Below are 26,730 nucleotides of genomic sequence, written 5' to 3' on the forward strand. Positions count from 1 at the left end.
TGATTTGACAGTCAGTAAAATCCATTTAATCACAATCATTTATTTTCTTCTTTAAAACAAATATGTGCACTTGGCATTGCCTGGTGGTGAAAACATGATGCTGTTGTCTTATTTGATGAACCCCAATTACCAAAAAATGAAAAGAAACTACTTAAACAAACACACACACACACACACACACACACACACGTGTAAATATATATACGAAGTTGCAGGATAGTGCCAAAGCTGCACTTTTTATTTTGCTATGTGACAGTTCCCTCTAGGTCTCAGACAGCTGGAATGTGGGATGGCAGGGGGTGCGATTCTTAGTGTGGGGAGAAGTGGAGGAGTGGAGGAGAGGTGGAGAGAAGGAGGAGGGCAGGAAACAAGGAAAGTATGCCAGGAATGTCCATGTTTATCCAGAGCTCCATTCAGCCAGTGGCGGCCCACCACAACTCGATGGGTATAAAGGCGGACCCTGTTGCTGCCTTTAACTCAGAACGACTCTGACTTCCCTTAGAGAGAAGTGACGAGGGCTGAGCAGGCAAAGCAGCAGCCTACAGAAACGACAACTTTTTTTTGCTGGAAAGGAGAAGCCCTTAACCTCAACAAGATCGACTTGATCGGATGCGAGACAGAGAGACAGAAGACTCTAAAGCTCTAAAGACTTTACAAGCACCTAAGGAAGAGAAATTTTTTTACACACTTTTGAAACGACAGAAGACGAAAGAGAAAATGTTTTCCGGAATGAGCCTGATTTTTGCACTCTGCTTCACTTTCTTCGCCTGGGTAAGTTTAGTTTTCTTACTATAGCACCATGTAGGATTTTAAAATGCATTTAGAGTCCAATTGTAACCAAGCAATTAAGAAGCTTTTTCTACTCTGAATGTAGGTTTTTGAAGGACGGGAATGAGATTGTAACGGTTTTTGACTTTTGTTACAGGCAGGAGCTCAGGAGTGCCCCAGTCAGTGCAAGTGCCCTGATGTGGCCCCACAATGCCCCCCAGGTGACAGCTTGGTCCTGGATGCCTGTGGGTGCTGCCGTGTGTGTGCTAAACAGCTGGGTGAGCTGTGCACTGAGAGAGATGTGTGTGATCCTCACAAAGGTCTCTATTGTGACTATGGGTCACCAAACAACCGACGAATCGGAGTCTGCACCGGTAAGCTTTTGTTACAGAAACCTCTCCTCGTTACAGTTACTATCATCCATCCCCTCTTTCTGTAGAGTCTAAACATCTCTATAATGTTTTCTGCAACAGCTCGGGAGGGCGCCCCCTGCGTGTTCGGAGGAAATGTCTACCGCAGCGGCGAATCGTTTCAGAGCAGCTGCAAGTACCAGTGTACCTGCCTGGATGGCGCAGTGGGTTGCGTGCCACTCTGCGGCATGGACGTGAGGCTCCCCAGCCCAGACTGCCCCATGCCTCGCAGGGTCAAGGTGCCAGGAAAATGCTGTGAGGAATGGGTGTGTGATTCACCCCCAACCACCAACTCCTTCATGGGCTCTTTTCTGCCAGGTGAATAGCAAGTCTCAAAATCTCAAAAATATTGATGTGAAACGTGCTACTTGTCCAATATAAAAAATGATGTCACTGGTATTGACCGAACGTTTCTACATTTTTGGATGTAGCTTACAGAAAGGAAGAGACCTATGGCCCAGATCCTTCTATCATGCGCGAGAACTGCTTGGTTCAGACCACTGAATGGAGTGCCTGCTCAAAGACGTGCGGTCTCGGCATCTCCACTCGTGTGACCAACGACAACCCCGAGTGCCGTTTGGAGAAGCAGTCCCGCCTCTGCATGGTCCGTCCCTGCGAATCCCATCTGGAGGAAAAAATCAAGGTAGGAATCAATGGACCACATCTTCTCAACCAAGTCCTTCTTATGGTCTGTTTACTTTACACTGTATATAGAGATTAGGTCTTAACCCTGCTCTTGTTTTGTTCCTTTAACAGAAAGGAAAGAAGTGCATCCGTACGCCTCGTGTCTCCAAGCCCATGAAGTTTGAGGTTTCAGGCTGCACCACCACCAAAGCGTACCGACCCAAGTTCTGCGGCGTGTGTACCGACGGCCGCTGCTGTACCCCCCACAGGACCACGACTCTGCCCGTCGACTTCAAGTGCCCTGACGGCCAGATCATGAAGAAGCAAATGATGGTGATCAAGACATGCGCATGCCACTACAACTGCCCAAGTGAAAACGACATCTTCGAGTCCCTGTACTACAAGAAGATGCACGGCGACACGGCTTGAGCAAGGACAGCGTGAGCCGAGCGAAGAAAATTCCGTCCACTTGAACCAGATTCCCATCTCATATCACAGAACTGTACTCGTCTTGTTTTATGTCTATTGTCTTAGAATTTTTTTTTGTTTGTTTGTTGTTTTTGTTGTGCCTCTATTTCTGTTATCTGTATTATCATAGCCAGTGTGTCACAATGGATGTTGGGGGCGTTTTGGCCTCAGAGTGGGTGAAAACGGATAAAACCCAAACCGTCGTTAGAAAAAAACGACGAAATGTTACTGCACTATAAATTTGGCAACACACGAATTCGTTGCTGATTATCCTAATTACGGTATTCGCCTCCCCTAAATTGTGGTGGGCGGATCTAAAGAGTGGTGAGAGGTGAGGAGGGCAGCAGAATTTAACCTCAAAATAGGAGCTAGAACGCCTCACTGATGTGAGAAAGAGAGAGCGAGCGAGAGAATGAATGTGCCCTTGTTTGTAGCTAACAAAAACTCTAGCCAAGTTTTTTTTTTTGAGATGTTAAGACCAGCAGAAGGTGATTCCTGCAGCACTGAGTGTCAAAACTTCGACGAACCGACTCAAAGAGAGTTGGTATTTTGTCCGAAAGAAAAAGAAAAAAACGAAGAAAAAAAACCGACTGGACGATTTGCAGCTTCATTCCTTTTTTAAAAGTATTTCCTTTGAACGATGTAAATAATGTACATAATGTTTGTACAGATTAAGTTAATTTAAATTGAAAACCTTTGTTATTTGTCTCGCTTCAGTTTGTGTGTAATGATCGCTTCTTTTTTTGCGCTGACGTGACTGTTCTTGTTGCAGTTCTTGTATTATTTTATTGAGAAATGTGACCAAAAAGTTACATGTTTTCACCCTTTTCTTTTGTAGTTTGGAATAAAATGTTATATTTTTATATAACTCGCGTGTCTGGCTGTTTTAAATAACAAACATCTAATGTTCTGATTGGATGTTCACATGTTCCTCATTGACACACACACATACAGGACACTTTATTCTACACCAAAATGTCACATGACTCTGAAGCCACTACCACATGTTGCATTTACCATAAAGTATATTATATAGAGAGATATATATCTAGTAATGCACAATTTTACTTATATAAGTATATTCCTTTCCTTATAGAGCTATTCGGTCCTCACATAGATATTAAAACATGCACAAACATACACTCATAGTTTCAGTGTTTTGAAACTGGTCTGAACTATAGGAAGAAATTCACACACACAAAATAGAAATGTTGAACACACATTCCTGACTGTGTGTGTACACTGACTTAACCCAATCAAGCTCTTAAGAGAAATGAAGACACTATAAGATGGAGACCAACACACACATGATGAAGAAATTCCCATGACCTCAAATTCTCTCAGATATAAGAACACATGATCCATCCATCTCTAGAGTCCGTGACCTTGAGCAGAAGAAAACTGCTCCAAAAAAAACAAACAATCACTCTTTTTGAGTTTTTTATTAATTATATTTTGTCCGTATCTGTCTCTATTTAACGGTAAATGGTTTTAAATATAGCGAACCTGAAAAAAAAATATGACATTCATGGATATGTTGCTTGTATACCGAGAATTTAAGTATATCTGTAAGTATACACACATTCAGTTCTCTCTGTTTTCATTTGTTTACAATATTTTAGATGCATTGCATTAAACATTGAATCAAATGTAGAACTTGTGTAATAAGTGTCTTGTGTTTACCAAAGAAATCAGATTTATCTTCAAAAAATCAGCAATGTGGACTTATATTAACTACGTGGAATTATAAGGTCCAGAGACACGCACACTGCCAAAACTGAAACAGTACCCCCTCTTGTGGACAATTGTATTATAACGTTTTCAACAGACACACAAACATGAAAGAAACAACCCCTAAAATCACATCAGCAACAGATCAAGTAACAAAGTATAACTGATAACTTCAGATCATGAGAGTGGCAACACATCAAAACATAAGGGTTAAGATCAGAACATTGATGACAGAACATTAAATCCTAAACTAGAACATAACATACAATAATAAAGAGTGACTCAGGAAACACAGACTTACACAGATGTCTCGAGAAACAAAAGTGGACTCGAAATTCAACTCAGAAATCTGTCAGAGTTTTGGACACTTCAAAAGGTCTGAACATAGCGACAATGAACCAAGAAAACCCAACACAAAAGACAAATATACTGAGGACTAACAAGGACCAGGTGAAAAAACTTGGGACACTGTGTGGGACTAGAGGATAGTGAGTAGGCGCCCAGTGGCGACACCTGGTGGCAAGAAACGGAAGCACAGTCACAGAATGTTCCCAGATCCAGACAATGAACTTGTCGCTATTATTAGTAAATAGAAAATTATTCTGCTAGAAATGTATAATTCTGAAGTAAGTTTTAGGTGTGTTTTATTTCTTTAGTTTAGTAAGTTATCATGTAAATACTATTCAAATTCAAATTTTTAATGGTAAAGTAGTAACAAGATAGTTTATTTAAAGAAACATTAAATGATCTTTTGCTATCATTTAAAATAAAATGAAACTTTGTGAATAAAGAGACTTTCAGTCGTGGATTAAAGAGGAGCAAAAACAGCTTTATTGCAGTCAATAAGTGAACAGTGGTGCAAAAGTGAAGGTTATATTTTGCCTCATATGTTTTTATGTTTATTTCCCCCTACGTTAATCTGATTATATTTTATAAAGAAGAATCTCTATATAATTACCTGTTAGACTAGACTGAGGTTAGTAATGCTGAAATGAAGCTGAATAGTAAGTTATGCTGGATGATATTGGCACAAGCAGTTTTAATGCTTAGTAAAGCTAAAGTAAGCTAAATTACTCAAACATGTTTCTACAAAACAAAAAAACTAATTCGAAAAAGCCATAGCTTTAATTATTGTGAATAAGTAACGAGTGAGCAAACAGTCGTGACCCGTCGATCATGAACATCTTCAGCAATATGAGCTACAGGAGCTCAACAGGTGACATGATGAAGAGATAATCAGTGTTTTTCTCTTCACTGCTCATAATGTTATAATGACAATGTTATGCCTAATTAGGCCAGTTAGTAAGGGTATCAACGACCTTGACAGGGGTCACTGAACTAGTATACTGGTCCTCCAGTGTGTCGTCCACAGCCTGTAGGATGCTCATAACTGCACTCAGGAGCAGGATGTCGGTGTTGCAGTCCACAGTCAGCTGGGAAACGTAGTTCTTCACCGGCAGTACGTAGGACAACGGCAATCCCACCAATTTGGCAGCTTTCTCCATCTGTGTACAGACGAGAGAAGGAATAAAAGGTGTACAAATTTTCAAAACACTGTATTTTTCTGAATAATATGAAACCACACAGAAGAATATGATTATATATAATATGAATATGATGGCGATGACATAACATTTTCCTTTCACTTGTGACCCAAACCTGTTCCAGCATGGCAATGCCCCTGTGCACAAAGCCAGCTCCATGAAGATCTGCTTTACTGGAGATGGTTTGGAGTGGAAGATCTCCTGCTATTAAACCCTATTGAACACCTTTGGAACTCTGACTGCACCCCAGGCCTCCTGACTTCACTTACACCCTTGTGTCTGAATGAAATCTCACCAATCTTCAGAAGCACACTCCAGCATTTAGCAGAACATCTTCCCAGAGGAATGAAGGTTATAAATGTGCACATCATAAATCAAAATCAAGCTGTGCCATTTCTCTGATCCAGAAGAACATCGTACCTTCTCCTGCACATTACGGCTGGAGTACACATGCATCAAGTTCTCCTGTACTGCCGGACACACCTGGTCCACATGAGTGAGCAAAATCAGCTGAGGGATTTCTGCAGGAAAGACCACCACAATTTAAAAGGATTGTTCACAGCAGGAATCAGGAATTATGTGCGTTTTGTATTTAATTTTATAAAAAAAAAAAAAAAAAAAAAAATTTTTTTTTTTTTTTTTTTTTTTTATAAATTGTAATCAAATGTATTTATTTATTTATTTTATTTTTCTTACACCACAGCAGTTTTTTTTTTTTTTTTTTACATTTTTTACTTTATACAAGTATAATTATTTTATACAATAATACAGAATTATTGTATTAATTTGAATAAAAACTGCTGTGGTGTAAGAAAAATCAAATAAATAAATACATTCTTCTTCATCACACAATTCACCTGTTGATTATCTTCTTAATAAACTCATGTCAGGAAAGTTAAGTCTTTAAAAATTAAATATTAAATAATATCAAATAAAAATAGTAAAAATTAAATTACATTTTATTTTATTTTTTTAATCAATTTAATTTGTGCCAATTTAATCGATTACTCAACTGAATTAATATAATAAAATAATTGTATTGGATTCATTTGATTGATTTTATTTTTAGATATTTTAATTTGTATTTGAACCAAACAGGCATTTTATTAAAAATGTTGACAAATAAACAATAAATAAATTATGTTAATAAAAAAATAATAAAAAAATTAGCAAGTGTTTTGCATGTTTTGCATTTCTTCCCCCTGACCGTACCGAGCCTTAATAGTTAATTATGGAAACTGAACGCTTTATAAAGATCTGTGCAGTGGTCTTACATCTTCCACTGAATCACATATAACAATATTCTCCTCCAGACACCAGTGTAGGCATGACCCAGGATGAAGTCTCTCTTACCCAACTCTGAAGTGGTTCTGTGCAGCTTCCTGAGTGTAGACTTCAAGCTGCTGGGGTATGATCCTAATTTGTAGGCATCAAGCATGAAGAGGACGCAGTGGACCTGCTCATTTATGGAAGGGTTTTTTTTGTAGCCACTTACAGCATCCGTGGCTGGAGCATCAGGCTGGAACTGGAGCAGAACATTCAACAATAAGCTAAAAACATAGGCACATGAACAGAATTGCTATAAAATCAATCAGACTACAGTGAGTTGCCGTGCTGGACCTTGTATCCTTTAGGGATGTGGCCTTTCATGACAGAAATTGCATCTTCAGAAGACAGACCAGTAGAGTCATCTCCAAGTGCCATCACGTCACAGAAACTCAGAACTGTTGGAGAACCTCCTTTACCTCCACGGACATCATAAATATTCAGCTGGGTAAAAGAAGAAAGAAATAATCCTATCTTTAAATATCTGCTAACAGTGAGAGGTGAAAAATCTGAAGTATTAGAATATTAGTGTCCAATATGTATATTTATTTGTTTGAGTTCTGCATTTATATTAAATTTCCCTGTAGAGTTTTCCACAACCTTCTTGGTGAACCCGTTCACTGCCGTCCCGACGTTGGGCAGATGGACAATCCGCTTGTACATAGTGGATCGGATGGAGTTGATGAAGCAGGATTTCCCAGAACCCACTGGGCCCAAGAGCAAAGCCTTCACCTGTGACACTGGACACTTCGTGGGCAGCTGGAAGGAGACAAACTCCTTCCTTAGCCTTTCCCTTGTCCTGAACAACACACACAAGTTATTGATACATTGCCGTTAGGAAGAAGAAACACAGCCATTGTATGAACTTGTCCAGACCAACCCATAACAGCAAACATAAAATGATGATGGAGGACCTTTAATCCTCGACTTAAACATAAACATGCTCCTGTCAAATCTAACCAGGTCCACACTATATGGACAGATATTAGGACACCAGACGTTTCCAGAAATCTTCCCTTTCCAAACCTGTTCCAGCATGACACAAAGTGCACAAATCCAGCTCCATGGAGATCTGCTCTACATGGGTTGGATGTGTGTGGAAGATCTGCTATAGACTTCCTCACCTACATCAGAACCTGACTTTCCTTACGCCATTGTGGCTGAATGAAATCCCACAAATCTCCACATAATATAGTGGAACATCTTCCCAGAAGAGTGGAGCTCATTAAAACAGGAAATTAGGACTAAATGTGGAATGTGATGATCAAGCAGAAGTCCATATAGTGTACAGAATATGTTCTTATGAATATAAAATGTAATATCTTTTCTAAGCTAGTCCTAGATGACTGGATTATATTATATTATATACTATATTATATTATAATACAAATATTATATTGTAATCCATGATATCGGTGACTTACGTATCAGTCCAGGACACTTCTCTCCAAGGGGTTGGTAAAAGACCAACCACATCTGAAATAAAAAACATACATCATTAAGCCTATAAGCATCAGATACTGCCAGTCATCATCATGCAGTTCAGCTCCAACCTGCGTATTCTGTATCATTTCTCATTTCTTGCTCACATTCATCATTTCAAGACTGGACTACTGCATCTCTCTGCTGGCAGGTCTTCTTCCAAACACTATTTATCCTCTGCAAATGATTTAAAACACAGCTGGGTGACTTGTGTTGACCTGCCCAAGTTCTCCCAAACCAGTGTGCTTGAACACCACCCCACTGCTGTGCTTCCACTGGCTTCTGGTAGCTGCGCTTAGATTAAAACACTGATGTTTGCCTACAAGGCCAAAACTGGACCAGCACCATCTTACCTCAGGAACCTCATCATTCTTCACACTGCACCACACTGCCTGAGATCCTCCAGCACTGCTCGACTGGTCCCACCTTCTCTCAGAGGATGAGGTGATTATACTTCAAGGTTCTTCTCTGTTCTGGCACTGAGGTGGTGGAATAAACGTCCCCTAGATGCCTGAACAACGGAGTCCCTGACTATCTTCATTCAACTGGTGAAGACCTTCATCTTCCACTTTCACTTCAACTAGCACTCGCATGCTATAATTCATTTCAACAGAGTTTTAGGCTAAATACATCTTAAGTTTGTAATCTAGCAAACCAGTGTTGATTTATTCATTGATAGAGACTCAAAGCACTTCTGGATACGGGCATCTGTTAAATGCCAAAAAATGTAAATGTAAATCTTTGTAGAATTATAACTGTATATAATAGTACATTCACATCATATTTTAGATTATCTCCTGTATATTTATAAACCATCTGTATATATATAAACCTTTTAGTATTATTGTATATTTATAAACCTTCTGTACAAATATTGTGCCTTACACCTATCAAGCACATATTCAGAATTTAAATTTTCACTTATATTTGAGCCTTTATATGTATAATTGTACATATATGTTACATATTTATCTGCATTTATTCATTTGCACAATGTTATTGTTTGCACTTCTGATAGATGTTGAAATGCATATTGTTGCTGTGTACCTGTACAATTAAATCTATCTATCTATCTATCTATCTATCTATCTATCTATCTATCTATCTATCTATCTATCTATCTATCTATCTATCTGTGTTCATTATATATTATTCACATAGAGGTAATGTGGGAAACATAATGATTTCAGTTCCGTTTTTCTTTTTTTCTTTTTCTTCTTTGACTAGGCTTTATTTGTTTAGGTTGACTGATTACTTTGTGCCCTGCGATAAACTGCCATCTGATTCAGGGTGTGTTCTTACCTCACAGCCACCAAACACAGAAATGTTTTATATAACACCTCACCTGACTCTAAATCTTACACAGTAACTGAGCAACACGCCTGCTTTTTTCAACCAAAAATGACAAAAAGTTCATGATTTTCTTTAATAAGCAGCTGAAAGATCAATAAGAAGTTTAAAGGTTAGTTACTTTAACATCTGGTTATTAAATGTACCTTGGACACGGTGCAGCTCCACATCTGCACAGCAATTCTCCTCTGACCATGTCGTGCCATATTCTTCATCTTTGTAGAAGCTCGCGTACCAGTTATAATTTTCCAATTTTAAGTTTAAGCAGCTCCCAAAAGCAATACCATTTGCAGTTTGAGAATGAACTAGTTTTTTACTAGCTAACATTTGTGTGTGTAAAGCATTTTGGCTGCTAACTTTGATGGCTTTGGCAGCATTTATCACAGGAAACTGTTTGGCATCATGTTCATTAATTTCAAACACAAACGCTTCTGCATCAGAGAACTCTGTTCCACCTTTCAGAGATTTACTCACGAAAGCTCCTCGGACTGAACCCGACGGCAGAAACACTGCGATGAAAAATTTTCCGGACTTGTCGAAGCTGGAGAGGAGCTGAGTTATATCCGCTCCATGATGACTGCTCTTGTAGAGAAGATGAAGACGAACAGGAGTGGAGAAAAAATTCTGTAGCCTCTTCTCCTGCTCATTGTTTAGGGAAGACACGATGGAAGCCATCAGGGAAATGATCAATCGGAGAAAAACACAAAAGTCCTGCCTGTCAAGAAAATGCGTCACAATGAGTGCAAGATGGAGAAGAAACAAAACTGAAACTTAACCAGCCCTGATCCCATCTTCTTTTAAAGAGGAAGAACAACATGCTCGGGTAGTGATGGCTCGGATTCCAGGTTACTGGTCAGAAGATCATCGGTTCAAGACCCTTTATTTTAACAATTTCTAGTTAGATGTAATGTTGTGAAATGTCTGAGACTTAACTGTTATAGCTGCAATCATTCCCTACTCATCTCCCTCTATTCTGCTTTATTAGATCTTTCTCTCCTTCAGTCATTTTACTGAGAAACTCGAAAGTGTAAAATGCTTATCCTTATCCAGAGCCACTTACACCTGAGCAGTTGAAGGTTAAGGGCCTTGCTCAAGGGCCCAGCAGTTAGCAGTTCTGGGATTTGAACATATGACCTTTCCTATCCAAAGTCAAATCCCATCCAGCTGCCACTTTCTTGTTGAGAACGTGTAAGCAATTAGTATAAAAACAAGGACACGCTTGTGTATTAATATATACATCAGAATTATTTTCTAAATTCAACTCAACATTAGAAAAATAAAAAAAGACAATGTTAATGCAGTGACAAATTAGCTAACTAAATTCATAAACAACAGATTTTAGAAAAAAAAATACATTATTAAAAAATAAACATTATAAATACACAATTTTAAACACATTAAATTATTCATTGCAAGTGATTCTCTGTGAAGTCCAAGATCTTTCAATCCATATTACACCTTTTTCTACACCTGCAAGTTATTTGTACAAAGTAAGTGATTAAGAGTAGACTATTTCACTGTTGATTGGTGCTTCTCCAGACTCAGGAACAGCTAAAGAGCAAGAGCACAAGTCCTCCATTTCCCAGTCCTCCACAGGCTGTCCTGGACCCATACAGCTGGAACTGCTTGTATCTGAATAGAAAGGTCGAGTTCCAACGTCTTCTCCAGACTCGGTAATGCCTACAGAGTGAAAGAAATGAAGGAAAGTCACAGGATATTAGAGGAGCGACAGTAAAGGATGAAGTGGGTGGTCCTGGACATGAATGCCATTATACATAAACACAGGTATAATAGATGAGAAAAGAAAAACTCAATATGAGATTAAAAACTCAACTCTTAAAAGGTTTATATTCTTTCACTCGGGTGATGTATCCGGCCAAACATATTATGAAGTTTTGAAGACTCTCCAGGAGAAAAGGCTGGAACGAAGGCTTTGTTGGATCATTGTCGTATAAATACCACGTGTTTTCAGATGAGTGAAAGCACATGGTCATGTGTTCATCTTTCCCGATTAATAAAAACTGTAGCAAGAAGATCCTTAAAGAAAGATACAGAATGTAATGAATCTCATATAAACAGGTACATTTTAGTTTTAGAATGTAGTTTTGCTGTAATATGATTTTTAATGCATTTGTACAGTTACCTGTTCTTCTCATCCATAACATCTCTTGGCAGCTCGGTATTCAGAATCCCCTGGACTGCATTATGGACCAGAAATAGAGCTGGATCAGACGTCTCGCCTACAACTATCACTTCAATCCTATTCTTAAGTGGTCTACATGCAGGAAGAGAGATGACACACATGCTAAAATATATACATATTGATCTTTTTACATGATTTGAAATGAACATTCTTCATTATATGTTGTGTTCTCTATAAAATGACAGAGAGGATTGCTTGACGTAGCTGAACTTATACTTACCTGAGTATTGTGTTGTAGATGGAACTGTTCTTTGGGAGATGTTTCTGATCGAAGTAAACCAGTTTACGAAGGAGAGGGAAATAATCACTAACGTTGCCATAAAGGTTACATTTACCAGGATTCAGCTCTTCTACAAAAACCTTTCGAGCCTTAATGTAGAATTTGTTGTTTAACAGCGACATGACCTGTTTAAAAAAGTTATTTTTATTAAAAAGATCTTCTAAATCAGAAGATATGATGGATGTTGTATGGAGAGCAGCTAGCAATGAGTCTACCACACATGTATTGGTAAACCGGCATAATTCAGCAGGGCCTCCACTTTTGATGTAAGGAAAGGGATTTTCTATCAGCAACTGCAGTCGCCTAGAACCAAAATAAAAAAAAAGGAATAATAAATGTGTGTATATGTATATATATATACACACACACACACACACACACACACACACACACACACACACACACACACACACACACACACAGAGTGTTTAGAAAGTATTCAGACATCCTTCACTTTTCTCAATTTGCAGCCTGATACTACAATTCTTTTCTCATAAATCTACTGTTAGTACCCATAATGACAATAAAAACAGAATTGTAGAAATGTCTGGAAATATCACGTCTATATGTATTCAGACCCTCTGCTCAGTACTTAATTTAAGTACCTTTGGCAGCAATTACAGCCTCAAATCTGCCTGGATTAAAGAATTTCTGCCCAACAAATGCTCTCAAGCTGGAGCAGGTTGGATGGGGAGAATCGATGGAAGCCATTTTCAGGTATCTCCAGAGGTCAGGGCTCTGGCTGTGCCATTCTAGGACCTTAACAGTGTCGGTTCTAATCCACTCCTGTGTTGACTTGACTGTGTGTTTAGGGTAGTCATCATGTAGGAAGGTGAAACTTTGGCCCAGACTGAGGTCCTGAGTGCTGTGGAACAGGTGTTTATTGATTACTCGATTCAGCTTTTCCTCAACCCTGACCAGTCTCCCATTCCCTGCACAGAAAAGAAAAAACCCACAGCATGTTGCTGCCACCACCATGCTTCAATGGTTTTAGGCAAAAGATAAGTGGTGCCTGGGTTCCTCCAGACATAACATTTAGAATTGAGGCCAAACCGATAAATCTTGGATTCATCAGACCAAAAAAATCTTGTTCCACATAGTCAGAGAGCTTTCATCTAGTGACCATCAGGTTCTTGGTGGCTCTCTCACTAATGCCCTTCCTCCTGATTGCTCAGTTTGGCTGGGCAACCAGCCCATGGAGGAGTCCTGGTTGTGCCACATTTCTTCCATTTGAGACATATAACATCCCCCTTCAATTTCCAGGTTCATGTTAATCACCCTATCTGAAATTCTCTTTACCTACACTAAACTCGTTCTGTACTCTCCACCATTGTAGAACCGTTTAAACCCACCTCCAATGTGTAAACCCACTCTTTCCACTTACCTTTTCCCCTCTCCTTCACTTCTGCTTTCCCTGTTGTCTCTGTAGACATCTTTCTCCTCTCCTTCTCCTCCTCCTTTGTCTAACAGTAGCCCAGTTTCCAGTAACCTGTTGTATATTATATTATATTATATTATATTATATTATATTATATTATATTATATTATATTATATTATATTATATTATAATCCATGATATCGGTGACTTACGTATCAGTCCAGGACACTTCTCTCCAAGGGGTTGGAAAAAGACCAACCACATCTGAAATAAAAAACATACATCATTAAGCCTATAAGCATCAGTTACTGCCAGTCATCATCATGCAGTTCAGCTCCAACCTGCGTATTCTGTATCATTTCTGTATAATTAAAAGTGTATATAATTGTAAATTTACAGCAGCATAAATTAGCTTCTGTATATAAACATTTAGGTTTCAGTTTTTTAAAGAAAACATGGAGAGATGATTCAGGCTGGAATATCGAGAAGTAAAATGGTAGGTTTCTTTAGGATCCCTGATGTTGTCAAAATAACATCTGTAAGATATGTAAAGTTCCTAACAGACCATTTTCTGCCCTGGTATACAAAAAAAAAAAAGAATTGTGCCTTCTGAAATCAAATGATTGTCATGCAGGAAACCGCACCATCACACGTTGAAAAAACACCACTGACTATTTGGTTGCTATGGGCATAAAAAGAGCAAAGATCATGGTGTGTCACCAATCATTCCTCTTGACCTCGATTTTATTGAGAACATTTGGAGTCCACAAAAATAAGACCTATAAAAATATAAAAATAAATATATATTATTTCTCTGTTAATTGGTCCCATACCAGGCTCAGATTCGGCTACAGAGCAGGAGTAGAGATCATCCACCTTCGTGCCCTCTCCTGCCTGTCTTGGGTCCTCACAGCTCAAACTGAAAGGCCAGGTTCCTGTACCTTCTCCAGTCTCAGGAATGCCTAGAATAAACAGTAAACAGCAACATTGAAAGCTACATGGATGTTCCCTGCATACACAAATGTATACAAATTGGTCTCAAGGCAAAATAGTTTTGAAGAACTCTTTTTTAATACTTGTTATTACTTCTTCGAGTTATTTGTACAAAGTAAGAAATGAAAAATGTCACTGTTAATTGGTCCCATACCAGTCTTAGATTTGGCTACAGAGCAGAAGTAGGGGTCATCCACTTCCATCTCCTCCACTGGTTGTGCTGTAGACATGTAGATCAAACTGGTTGGTTCTGAATATAATGGACAGGCTCCTGTTCCTTCTCCAGTCTCAGAAATGCCTACAGAGTAAAACAAAAGAAGATAACGTCACAGGAGTTTAGCTGATACAGAAATATCCTGGGCCATTGCAACACTCTGAACACTAAGGTTCACCCACAGCAGCAGCAGTCCCTCAACTCTTTGTGTGTCTGGGGTTAGGGTTATAGTTAGGCATATTTGCTCTCCTCAGTGAAGCACCTGCTGAGAAACCTGAAAGAGCTCTGGTTATAGAAGACTCTATTCTGAGGCACGTGAAATGAGCGAGGCCTTCAGGAGCACCAGCAGCACAGGTCAGGTGTATACCAGGAGCCAGACATAGCAGATCAGCTTAGGTTTCTCTGCAACGTTATATTGTACATGATTTGGAAAGGCACACACCTCTCTCTCTCTCTCGAAGCCCACACAGTGCATATCAGACCAAAAACCAAGTCATGAGGTCTCTCTCTCTCTCTCTCTCTCTCTCTCTCTCTCTCTCTCTCTCTCTCTATGTAGCCTTTCGAATTCCTTTTTAATCTAAAACCTTTTTTCACAGGGCAACAACAAAACAACCAAAAATAATTATTTCCTTCAATTAAAAAAAGCATTCATTCAACCATTAACAGTCCATGCTTTAGAGTAGAAAAAGTGCATAAAGACATCATTTATTCAAGCTCAGTTTACAACACTGATTTACTCTGATTGGTTAAAGTCAGATTCCTGAATCTCTTTTTAGATGCAAGTGCATCATGTCTGGGTTTAGGCTCTGAGCTGAGCATCATGTCTGGGTTTAGACTCTGAGCTGAGCATCATGTCTGGGTTTAGGCTCTGAGCTGAGCATCATGTCTGGGTTTAGACTCTGAGCTGAGCATCATGTCTGGGTTTAGACTCTGAGCTGAGCATCATGTCTGGGTTTAGACTCTGAGCTGAGCATCATGTCTGGGTTTAGGCTCTGAGCTGAGCATCATGTCTGGGTTTAGGCTCTGAGCTGAGCATCATGTCTGGGTTTAGACTCTGAGCTGAGCATCATGTCTGGGTTTAGGCTCTGAGCTGAGCATCATGTCTGGGTTTAGACTCTGAGCTGAGCATCATGTCTGGGTTTAGACTCTGAGCTGAGCATCATGTCTGGGTTTAGGCTCTGAGCTGAGCATCATGTCTGGGTTTAGACTCTGAGCTGAGCATCATGTCTGGGTTTAGGCTCTGAGCTGAGCATCATGTCTGGGTTTAGGCTCTGAGCTGAGCATCATGTCTGGGTTTAGACTCTGAGCTGTGCATCATGTCTGGGTTTAGGCTCTGAGCTGAGCATCATGTCTGGGTTTAGGTTCTGAGCTGAGCATCATGTCTGGGTTTAGGCTCTGAGCTGAGCATCATGTCTAGGTTTAGACTCTGAGCTGAGCATCATGTCTGGGTTTAGGCTCTGAGCTGAGCATCATGTCTGGGTTTAGGCTCTGAGCTGAGCATCATGTCTGGGTTTAGACTCTGAGCTGAGCATCATGTCTGGGTTTAGGCTCTGAGCTGAGCATCATGTCTGGGTTTAGACTCTGAGCTGAGCATCATGTCTGGGTTTCGGCTCTGAGCTGAGCATCATGTCTGGGTTTAGGTTCTGAGCTGAGCTGAGCATCATGTCTGGGTTTAGGCTCTGAACTGAGCATCATGTCTAGGTTTAGACTCTGAGCTGAGCATCATGTCTGGGTTTAGGTTCTGAGCTGAGCATCATGTCTGGGTTTAGGTTCTGAGCTGAGCATCATGTCTGGGTTTAGACTCTGAGCTGAGCATCATGTCTGGGTTTAGGCTCTGAGCTGAGCATCATGTCTGGGTTTAGACTCTGAGCTGAGCATCATGTCTGGGTTTAGACTCTGAGCTGAGCATCATGTCTGGGTTTAGGCTCTGAGCTGAGCATCATGTCTGGGTTTAGACTCTGAGCTGAGCATCATGTCTGGGTTTAGGTTCTGAGCTGAGCATCATGTCTGGGTTTAGACTCTGAGCTGAGCATCATGTCTGGGTTTCGGCTCTGAGCTGAGCATCATGTCTGGGTTTAGGCTCTGAGCTGAGCATCATGACTGGGTTTAGACTCTGAGCTGAGCATCATGTCTGGGTTTAGACTCTGAGCTGAGCATCATGTCTGGGTTTAGGCTCTGAGCTGAGCATCATGTCTGGGTTTAGGTTCTGAGCTGAGCATCATGTCTGGGTTTAGGCTCTAAACTGAGCATCATGTCTGGGTTTAGGTTCTGAGCTGAGCTGAGCATCATGTCTGGGTTTAGGTTCTGAGCTGAGCTGAGCATCATGTCTGGGTTTAGGCTCTGAGCTGAGCATCATGTCTGGGTTTAGACTCTGAGCTGAGCATCATGTCTGGGTTTAGGTTCTGAGCTGAGCATCATGTCTGGGTTTAGGTTCTGAGCTGAGCATCATGTCTGGGTTTAGACTCTGAGCTGAGCATCATGTCTGGGTTTAGGCTCTGAGCTGAGCATCATGTCTGGGTTTAGACTCTGAGCTGAGCATCATGTCTGGGTTTAGGCTCTGAGCTGAGCATCATGTCTGGGTTTAGGCTCTGAGCTGAGCATGATGTCTGGGTTTAGGTTCTGAACTGAGCATTATGTCTGGGTTTAGGCTCTAAACTGAGCATCATGTCTGGGTTCAGACTCTGAGCTGAGCATCATGTCTGGGTTTAGGTTCTGAGCTGAGCATCATGTCTGGGTTTAGGCTCTGAGCTAAGCATCATGTCTGGGTATAGACTCTGAGCTGAGCATCATGTCTGGGTTTAGACTCTGAGCTGAGCATCATGTCTGTGTTTAGGCTCTGAGCTAAGCATCATGTCTGGGTTTAGGTTCTGAGCCTGGCATTATGTCTGGGTTTAGGCTCTGAGCTGTGCATCATGTCTGGGTTTAGACTCTGGGCTGAGCATCATGTCTGGGTTTAGACTCTGAGCTGAGAATCATGTCTGGGGTTTAGGCTCTGAGCTGAGGAAATCCTCAGGATAGAGTGAAGGTGTTCATCAGTGAGACTCCTGAGTGGGGTTTTGTTCATCTTCATTAAAGAGAACAGTTACACACACAGATATGTGCTGGTGAACACAGAGAGTGTTTGAGCAGCTTGGGCACGGAGTTGGAGCAGTGTGTCGGAGAGGAAACATGGAAACTGTGCAGCACACACAGAGTCGTACTTTGACTTGATCTTGTCTCTACACTGGAGTTCAATCAGCTCCATTTGGAGATTGGTTGGTGTGCTTTCCACGTCAACCACACACGGATTACTGAGCAGTTCAAATCTGCATTTCTGGGCTTCAAAGTCTTAACTAGCATTAATACACACTTAATATGATCTTGCGGGCCAAAAATAATTACTCCGCGGGCCTGAGTTTGACACCCCTGGCCTACAGAGATCAGAGACAGGATTGTTGCGAGGCACAGATTTAGGGAAGGCTACAAAAATATTAGTGTTTTAGTCATTAATATCATTCTATTATTAGATCAGTGTGCTGAGAGTCACATTCGAGTCTTTACACATAAACTGAGGTGCTTAATTAAAGAATCTTGTGATAAAAATAATAATAGGAACATTATAGTAATAAATCAGTAATTTGAGTACATTTGAGGGCAAAAACTTTTGTACTTTTACTCAAGTGAAATTTTAAAGGATAATTTTTACTGTGCCATTTTACAGAGTGAATCTACTTTAACTTGAATACATGGTTCTTGTACTTCATCCACCACTGGGAAAAAAGTCTATTCAAATGAATGTAGTATCAGACTGCACCATAACAACAGTGAAAAAAGTGAAGAGAGTCTGAATACTTTCTGAATGCAGTGTGTGTATATATATATAAAATTATAATTTGTTTACATTTTCAACATAATATTAGAAGACCAGCAATAACCAATGTAAAAAAAAAGGTGTTTCCTGGTTAACGAGACTGACGAGCTGAACTTTCCTAATGAGACCAAAAGTTTCCGCCGTGATTTACTCTCTCTATAAATGACGCATAAAAGAAAATGAAACAAGTGAAAATGTCATGACAAGTAACTGCCTAATACAACATTGTTTCCTATTTATGGCTTCCCTTCCTGCATTGCACGTGTTAACACGCTCGCCTCTGACTCAGAAGTTTACCGGTTTGACTAAGAAGCAAGAAGCCGGCATGTTGAATGCGGATAAAACAGTAAACCGTATATGATTGTAAAGTTTTCTACAGTAGATCTTATTGTAATTTGTTCTTTATGGTATTTTTTACCTGTGACGATCCATTCAGACATTTCTTCGGTCTAAAAAGTAACGGCAGGAAACTACTTCCGGGTCTTGGTCAGTCCTCCAGAAAGAGGAAGCAGCGTCTCCAAATACGTCAGTGTAGAAAAAAATGTTTGTAAAAGAACGTTTCCTTATTTTGTGGTTTGTGACGCAATCAGAGGCAGAGACGGCGTAGTCTTTACTCCAACACATTTAATACATCTTCATGCAGATCCTAATGTTTGAGTAGCTTCATTCTTCCTATTGATTTAATCAAATTTACAGGAATAAACAGATCAAGATAATAAAATCTACATGTATAAATATCCTAATGAAATCTTCAGCTTTAAAAGTTCAAGATGTTTCTTTATTGCTCTTCGCAGCATCATTACTTTGGATGATGTTAGAGCCTTTTGGGACTTGCAGGTTTTTTTCACTACGGTGGAAACCGAGCTTGGATTTTGTTTCAATTCAGACAACTCGGAAATCCAGACGACTCGGAAATGTGCAGCTCTGGATTTATCTGAAAGCTCCGCTGATGGTTTTTTTAAAGATCAAAATTGTTCATATTTTCAATGGGATTTAATCAGGACTTCAGGATACATTCTGGTTTTATTTTTCATGCCGAAACATCAACCGCCTCCTCGGATTCTGGTTATTTTTTAAATTTAGTTTAGAAAAAGCTTCAAGTGTTGTAAGGGTCTATGGATCGCTGCTGTGGACTGACTGTAACTCAACCTAAGCTCTGTACAGTGTCACACATGAATCACTACATGGACCACTGCTAAAGAGTTCACCAAATATCAAACATCAAATAATGTTCTCATTTTCTCTCAAAAAACAAACAAAATGATAACTGAATGCCGAAACAGATCGATTCTGCTCCTGGAAGTTGGAGTTAATACTCCAGACCCAGTGATCTCCAGATCTCTGAGTGGACACCACGTCTATCTAAACCAAAAAGAGGCAAGCAGGAAATTAAAAAATAATGTAAAACAAACAACAACACAATATGGGTGAGCGTATAGATTTGACAAATTGTGATGTCTAGACGACTGGGCCAGAGCGTCTCTAAAACTGCAGCTCTTGTGGGATGTTCCTGTTCTGCAGTGGTCAGAATCTATCAAAAGTGCTCCAAGGAAGGAACAGTGGTGAACCGGCGACAGGGTCGTGGACGAGGCTCATTGATGCACATGTGGAGCGAAGGCTGGTACGTGTGGTCCGAACCAACAGACGAGCTCCTGTAGCACAAAGTTCTGAAGAAGTTCATGCTGTTGATGGGGTCACGACTGTTTCAGCAGCAAAGAATTAGGCAGGTGCTCATAATGTTATGGCTAATTGGTTTATGTAATACAATATAATAAACCAAATTATAAATCTAAAAGAAATATTTAAATACACAAGTTGATTAAAGTATAATGAAACTCTGCAGTGTATAAACTCCTCCTCAGTCTTTTCTCCTGGTCCTCAGGATCTGGTAGGATGTCCTAAAGGGATCACAGAGATAAAAATGCATAAGCACTAGAAAAGACTGTTTAATCACAGGGGTAGCAAACTCTCATCATACATTCACCTCATAGGATAATATTAAAATCAAACACACGACTTATTCTATATGCCTAAAAGTATCGGGACACCAGACGTTTCCAGCCAGACAGTATGTGCTTCTTCTCCTCCACATTAGCACAAACTTGGAGGCACAACATTTTATCAGATATTTTGCTGTAGCATGAAATTTTTCCCTCACTTGTCCTAGGAGACTAGAAACTGTTCTATGACGATGCACCTGTGCACAAATCCAGCTCCATGAATAAATGCTTTACATGTGTTGAAGATCTTCTGTGTGGAAGATCTTCACTAACCTCTTATAGAATTCAAAACTATTGAGCATCTTTGGAAATGAAATGAAACAACATCCCCACAAAATCTAGTGGAACATCGTCCCAGAAGTGTGGAGCTCATTATAAGAGCGACTCATAAAGAGAGAGTTTATAAAGAAGAAGCACCTACCAATCTTATGCTCAGGTGTCCACAAACTTTTGGGCATTTCATATTTGGGTCAATAGAAACATATTTAACAGAAAGCAGGCCACAGGGATGAAATGCAAATGTGTTGTGATCCACATGAAACAAGAGAAGACATCTACAGACACCAAGGTACAAACATCCATGTTTAGGTTGGCAGGTTTGTAACAGGAAGTGCTTTACCAGTGGCAGCCAGCAGAGAGCGTCAGCAGGACACTGTAAGATCAGCTGCATGGACTGAAAGGTGGATGATTGCTTTCCTTTGGACCTGGAGTTTCTGAGTTCTGAGGCCAGAAGCAGGGTTCTTACTGAAACATGCTGGAAGTTTCCTTTAAAACCCCAAGTTTCCTCTACACTTAAAACTGTGTAGGTGATTGTTAAGGGCCTTGCTCAAGGGCCCAGCAGTGGCAGCTTGTTGGTGCTGGGATTGAACTTGTGACCAAACCACTGAGCTTCCACCTCCCGTTATTCTGATCTGGTGAATAGATTGTAACTGATTATTTACATTTACAGCATTTAGCAGATACCTTTATCCTGAACAGCTATGGGGTTAAGGGCCTTGCACAGGGGCCCAGGAATGGCAGTTTGGTGTGGCTGGGATTTAAACTCACAACCTCATGACCTTCAGGTCCAAAGTCCCAGTTCTTTACCATTAAGTTACCACCTCCCCATTACTCCACTATCACCGCTATTCAAAAGACACAGGAATTAAACACACAGGAACATTTCATTACGTGGACATTTGGTCTTCACAGATGAATAAAAATGTTCCTGGAAATACCGACACTCCATTACTTTATTATACACTTGATACGGTGCTCCTATGTTGACTTGTGAGCTGTTTCACGAATCAAGGTCTTCTTGTTGGATCACAGCTGACCCTGAGATCTGACTCATCACCTCCCTGTAGTGTCTGAATCACAGCTTGGCTTCTTTGGTCTTTTACTTTGAGTTTTTGTTTTTCAGCAAACTCTCCGTCCTCTCCTCACCGTCCAGCAGACTCCAGATGAACGATGAGGAATATTTTTGGCATCACTCACCACAGAGAATTAGCATGCATGGAGGACACCATATGTCAGTGTGTTATGTGTGATCGCTTCACCAAAGCTTAATTTGCACGACTAGGAGAAGTTTGGTGCTCGTGACTAATTCTGCTGAGAGAGGGGGACGCTTAGCTTCATCGCCGATGACATAACGCTATGAAAACCTCACCTGATATGGAGGACGAGTGGCTGCTTTGGCACCAGGCCAGCTCGCGACTACACAGGTGGCTGCAGTGACCTTTACAGGTGTTTGGTGAGTCAGTGATTACAACAGCAAATAAATGAATGCAGTTCAGTCGGACATGACTACTGACAGTTCCAGATCTCTACGATGGGCTGAGAGTCACATTGTAGAATAAAATTTAATAATCACTCATAGTTTGTCTTGTTTTCTTTCAGACTGAGATCATCTGTGAGAGCAGCAGGCCAGGGCTGGCCTTTAGGAGAATCTGGAGATAAACAGTAATGAAGTAAATGTAATTCATTAAATGTATTTAAGTAGCTTTTTTGCATATTTGAAGTATTTCCATTTGGAGACTTTAACTTCACTACAAGTCAAATATCGTACTTTTTACTCGACTACATTTTGCGAAAATTTTTATTTATGTGGATAAAAACGTAACTGGTGAAACACCAATCAGGGTCGAGCGCACGCTCTGTTTTACACGTGATTTAATTGGTGCTTGGTGAGTCTTTTCTCTGTTCACCAAAATGATTCATTCAGATTTGTTCAGTGAATCAATCAGTAAATTAAGGCTAAAGTTTCGATGGCAAAGAATAACAATAGGAATGTAATATGGAATGTAATCCAGCTGTTGGATCCAGGAATCTAATCAATAAACCTGATTTTCTGATTTTAATCATATAAAGCGTGAAAGATATGTTCAAAAATTCTTATTCTAAACAGTAAACAATAAAAATATGCTTATAAATGTACATATGCTTGTTCATTACCAGTGGTGTAAAGTTTTGAAGTAAATGCACTTTGTTACTGTACGTAAGTCATTTTTGCGGCTTTTTCTAGTTTTACTAAGTATTAAAGATAAAAGAAACCTTTCACTGCAATATACTTTAACTGAAAGTGAACGTTACTATTTACATTGTGCAGCTCTGTTAAAGACGTCATCAACACTCTCCGACCAGCATCTGCTGCCTGGGAGACACTTTTTATCACCGCTGGCCTCATTTTCAGTCCAAAAGGAGCTCAAATAAATTCAAACATTTTGAGATCCAGCTTTTGTTGAGTTTGAATAAAAATATCGCCGCAGTCTGAGTCTGAGAGCTGCATTACATCACAGTCAGCTCTGAATATTTGCTTTTAATTCATCTCAAATTATTTACTGTCATTTTTATTTGTCTATACAAATGTTTTTTCTACTTTGTGACATGATCCAGTAATTGTATTATTTAATTCAAGATTTTTAATCTTTGTTTTATTCTGGCATGTTAAAGTTTTTGTATTGATGGTGAATAAAGTTTTAAGTTTAACAATTTGATTTGTGTTTTAGAAAATAAAACGTCACAAATCAACTTGTTTTGGATTTTCAGTAACACGTGTCTTGGTGTTGAGGACGAGTGCATCTTTGAACTGACGTTCAATACGAGTCAAATACTCAACTACTGTTCAAATCAGATACTCAAACTTGGTTTTTAGCTGCTTTGATGCGTGGATCTGATTAAAAAAAGTGATACATTTGTATACAATGCAATAGAATAGTGTATACCATGAGTATAATACAGTTTTACTCAAAATGACTAAATATCTAACTAGAAAAATGTATAATTCTAAAATGTACTTCTGTGCTTGAGTTTCTAGAAACATTGTCTGTATGTTCTCCTTCTCACTGCACACTAATTACACAATAATCCCTGTGGTCTTAACTGGGATGTATAAGCGAGCGCTCGTGCCTGGACTTACAGACTCTGACCTTGTCACCAGAGCTGTCGACCTTAATGAAGAACCCACAGGAGAGCTCAGGAGAGTTTGGCCGTGCCGCTGAATCAATCGGAAATCCCACGGGGTACGAGAGCGTTTGCCATCGCAGTTCTTAAGCCCCGATTGAGCACCCACAACGTGACGTGGCGAGTAAGGGTCAATAAATGGAGCTTTTTTGACTTCAATACAAATATTTAGCAGTGTTACAAAATCTTGAGAGAAATTACAGAAAAAGGTGAAGTTAAGTGAAAAGGTAAACAGACTCAGTTTATATAAATTAATACTTAGCAAGATGTTAGAGTTTCTAGCAGGCCTACTACCAGTGTGAACAACTTCTCAGCAGGGTCATGGAGAGGTGGCATCAGAGCTGGAAAAGCTAAATACCCTGACAGACTGATTAATAATGCTGGTGTGGTCTTGAGCTGCTTTTTTGGACAGTTTTGAGGTGGTGGGGGTGAAAACAGTACACAGCCATTTAATACTGTAAACAGCACCGACTCCATGACCAACTGGGGCTTCTTCTCTGCTGAATAAAAGTGCTACAGGAGGTCATGACTGTGTTCACACTTTACAAAGGCTCATTACTGAGCTGGAGCACTGCTTCATACCAGGCAAATATTCAAATAAACTCATTGGACAACAGTTGAATTATCCCCAATTCATATCCAATTCATTTATTTTTAAATATCTATTAAATATGTTTCCTCGTATCCATTCATATGCTGTTGCCAGTAGTTGCCCTGCTACATTAATCAGGAATTTAATTAAATGCATGTAAATTAAGGGAAATAAATGTAATTTAATCTTTACACCCCATTACACCAACACATCGCACTGTTATGTTATATTGTATGCATTCTAGTTTTCCTCCGGGAAATCAATCAATCAATCAATCAATCAATCAATCTATCAATCTATCTATCTATGGTTTATAAGTGTGTGATATGGAGGATGCCAATGTTTAGTATAGTAGTGAATTTTTAACTCTCAGGCTAAAGTTCTGTACACACTGTATGAAGTGTGTGTGTGTGTGTGTGTGTGTGTGTGTGTGTGTGTGTGTTACTGGCCTGTGGTAAGCTCCAGTCACTCAGGAACAGGTATCACCGGTGTCAATTAAATTGGCATTTTCCTAAGTGGCCTGGTTTAACAGAGAGCACGTGCACTACATTCATTACAGCAGTCATTAATCATTGATCTCCAGAACATCTTTATTTCATGAAGCTTTCTAAGCCACTAGATGTTGAGGAAGAAGGTGTGCAGAAGCTACAAATAAAGCACAGGTAAAGAGCTTAAGAAGTGAAATTTATTGACTCCATGTACACTGGTGGTTGTTGCCTATGCAGCCCACGTGCACTAGAGAAACACACACCTCGATTCCTGTAGGATGGAGTTCAGTTCTCCTCCTGTCGGGTCTCCACTCAGTGGGCATTTGGTTTAACCATGTAGCACTGAGGGCAGAAGTCATGATTGTTTCCAGTAAAGCAGTAATAATGCTTTAGCAAAATAAAAAATAAAAAAAATCAAGAACGCAAACGGAGGTCTGAAAAGTGCGTCGGGATGATTTTTTATCTCTTTTTTTTTACTTCCCGATTTCGTCCAGGTATTTGCGGTTCAGTTCTGCCTGTTCTCTCTGATTCTCGTTCCGCGCCATTTCGATCATATTGCGCAGCAGATGGAAGGTCAGATCGATCGATATGGGCGGATCGTTGTTCCTCTTGGTGAGACCCATCAGTTCCTCCAGACTGTTCGGGACGGGGAGTGTTGCACGTCCTCGACTGTCTCCGCCATCGAGGAAGGACACGGCCTCTCCCTCTCCCGACCTGAGGAACACCTCAAGCCGGTTCTTGAAGTCATCACGGCGATCCAGCAGGTGTAAATCCCGAGGTCTACATAAACTCGGAGGAATCTGAGTGAAGAAGAGCACAGCCGCTATCAGCAAGACAGAGGGGACAGGCTTCATGCTGGACAGAGCAGACACACCCTGGGGTTCAAGAAACATACAAAAAGAATGAATTATTACAGAGGACAGTGTAATGAAATTATCATATCCATGCACATACATCACTTAAGGCTTTAGTATATAGCGGAAATAATAATAATAATAATAATAATAATAATAATGAAAAAAAATCACCTTTGCACTAAATTATGCACAATTTTATTGTGCATAAATTTTTTAAACACACTGATATTAAAAAATAAAATAATTAATGGTTTAAACATTTTGAAAGGAAAAAGAAAAACTCTTACTTTATTGTATTTCTCCTTCAAAAGTTCTTACAGAAAAAGTCGCAGTCAGGAAAGAAAGAGAGAAAGAAAGAAAGTCGGATCCTTCACAGTGGCTTTTGGAAACGCTGCGGTTTCTGCGCAATGGTTATATACATCCAAGAAAGCTTCACTGACGTCAGTGCAAATGCATAAACTGCCTGTAAATTAGACGAGCAGCTCGAGCTGGAGGGATATAGCTGCCCTGTCTGATGGCCAGGTGGATCTTAGGCACAGGAGGACCTCGGAGAAACCAACACGGGTGAAGAACTTCCCAGAAAAATAACACAAAAAAATTGAACGTCTATTTGTTCATTCTGTAGAAAGTTTGTGCCGAGGATGAGCATCTCTTAACGTCATTATTGATGAATCTGAGTGTGTGTGAGTGAGTGTGAGTGTGTGAGAGAGAGATGGGAGGGGAAGGGAGG

General features: G+C 39.9%; 4 protein-coding genes across 4 annotated transcripts; 1 reads left to right on the forward strand and 3 right to left on the reverse strand.

Moving 5' to 3' along the window:
* The first annotated feature begins 420 nt into the window (after positions 1-420).
* Positions 421-3,138, forward strand: ccn2a (cellular communication network factor 2a). The gene is made up of 5 exons (XM_083535735.1): positions 421-771; positions 926-1,142; positions 1,242-1,496; positions 1,610-1,821; positions 1,935-3,138. Exons 1-5 carry the CDS (start codon positions 610-612, stop codon positions 2,229-2,231), a joined length of 1,143 nt encoding a protein of 380 aa, XP_083391861.1. The 5' UTR covers positions 421-609; the 3' UTR covers positions 2,232-3,138.
* Positions 3,139-4,860: 1,722 nt separating this feature from the next.
* Positions 4,861-10,506, reverse strand: LOC310722904 (interferon-induced protein 44-like). Its single transcript, XM_083535723.1, has 7 exons — positions 9,850-10,506; positions 8,296-8,347; positions 7,472-7,670; positions 7,166-7,315; positions 6,899-7,070; positions 5,966-6,066; positions 4,861-5,506 (listed from the first exon to the last, which is right to left on the reverse strand). The coding sequence occupies exons 1-7, from the start codon at positions 10,376-10,378 to the stop codon at positions 5,288-5,290; spliced, it is 1,422 nt and encodes a 473-aa protein (XP_083391849.1). The 5' UTR covers positions 10,379-10,506; the 3' UTR covers positions 4,861-5,287.
* A 581-nt stretch (positions 10,507-11,087) lies between these two features.
* LOC310722907 (uncharacterized protein) lies at positions 11,088-19,160 on the reverse strand. Its single transcript, XM_083535727.1, has 9 exons — positions 19,041-19,160; positions 14,713-14,856; positions 14,399-14,527; positions 13,778-13,829; positions 13,571-13,675; positions 12,127-12,489; positions 11,847-11,978; positions 11,538-11,740; positions 11,088-11,383 (listed from the first exon to the last, which is right to left on the reverse strand). The coding sequence occupies exons 1-9, from the start codon at positions 19,060-19,062 to the stop codon at positions 11,202-11,204; spliced, it is 1,332 nt and encodes a 443-aa protein (XP_083391853.1). The 5' UTR covers positions 19,063-19,160; the 3' UTR covers positions 11,088-11,201.
* Positions 19,161-25,356: 6,196 nt separating this feature from the next.
* On the reverse strand, positions 25,357-26,688 carry uts1 (urotensin 1). The gene is made up of 2 exons (XM_083534839.1): positions 26,288-26,688; positions 25,357-26,018 (listed from the first exon to the last, which is right to left on the reverse strand). Exon 2 carries the CDS (start codon positions 25,995-25,997, stop codon positions 25,617-25,619), a length of 381 nt encoding a protein of 126 aa, XP_083390965.1. The 5' UTR covers positions 25,998-26,018; positions 26,288-26,688; the 3' UTR covers positions 25,357-25,616.
* Positions 26,689-26,730: the final 42 nt, after the last annotated feature.

Source organism: Silurus aristotelis (genome assembly GCF_946808225.1).
Source record: "Silurus aristotelis genome assembly, chromosome: 29".
Taxonomy (NCBI): Eukaryota; Metazoa; Chordata; class Actinopteri; order Siluriformes; family Siluridae; genus Silurus; species Silurus aristotelis.

Bases quoted from the DNA above. Each gene is read 5' to 3' on its own strand.
- ccn2a (XM_083535735.1), top strand. From the start codon at position 610: ATGCGAGACAGAGAGACAGAAGACTCTAAAGCTCTAAAGACTTTACAA. The intron at 1,143-1,241 runs GTAAGCTTTTGT...TTTCTGCAACAG, and splicing joins ACGAATCGGAGTCTGCACCG to CTCGGGAGGGCGCCCCCTGC. The intron at 1,497-1,609 runs GTGAATAGCAAG...TTTTGGATGTAG, and splicing joins CATGGGCTCTTTTCTGCCAG to CTTACAGAAAGGAAGAGACC.
- LOC310722904 (XM_083535723.1), bottom strand. From the start codon at position 10,378: ATGGCTTCCATCGTGTCTTCCCTAAACAATGAGCAGGAGAAGAGGCTA. The intron at 8,348-9,849 runs GTACATTTAATA...TTTTTATTTCAG, and splicing joins GGAGCTGCACCGTGTCCAAG to ATGTGGTTGGTCTTTTACCA. The intron at 7,671-8,295 runs GTAAGTCACCGA...TGTGTTGTTCAG, and splicing joins GAAGTGTCCTGGACTGATAC to GACAAGGGAAAGGCTAAGGA.
- LOC310722907 (XM_083535727.1), bottom strand. From the start codon at position 19,062: ATGTCTGAATGGATCGTCACAG. The intron at 14,857-19,040 runs GTAAAAAATACC...TTTACTCTGTAG, and splicing joins GTCTGAATGGATCGTCACAG to GCATTTCTGAGACTGGAGAA. The intron at 14,528-14,712 runs GTATGGGACCAA...TGTTTATTCTAG, and splicing joins TGTAGCCAAATCTAAGACTG to GCATTCCTGAGACTGGAGAA.
- uts1 (XM_083534839.1), bottom strand. From the start codon at position 25,997: ATGAAGCCTGTCCCCTCTGTCTTGCTGATAGCGGCTGTGCTCTTCTTC.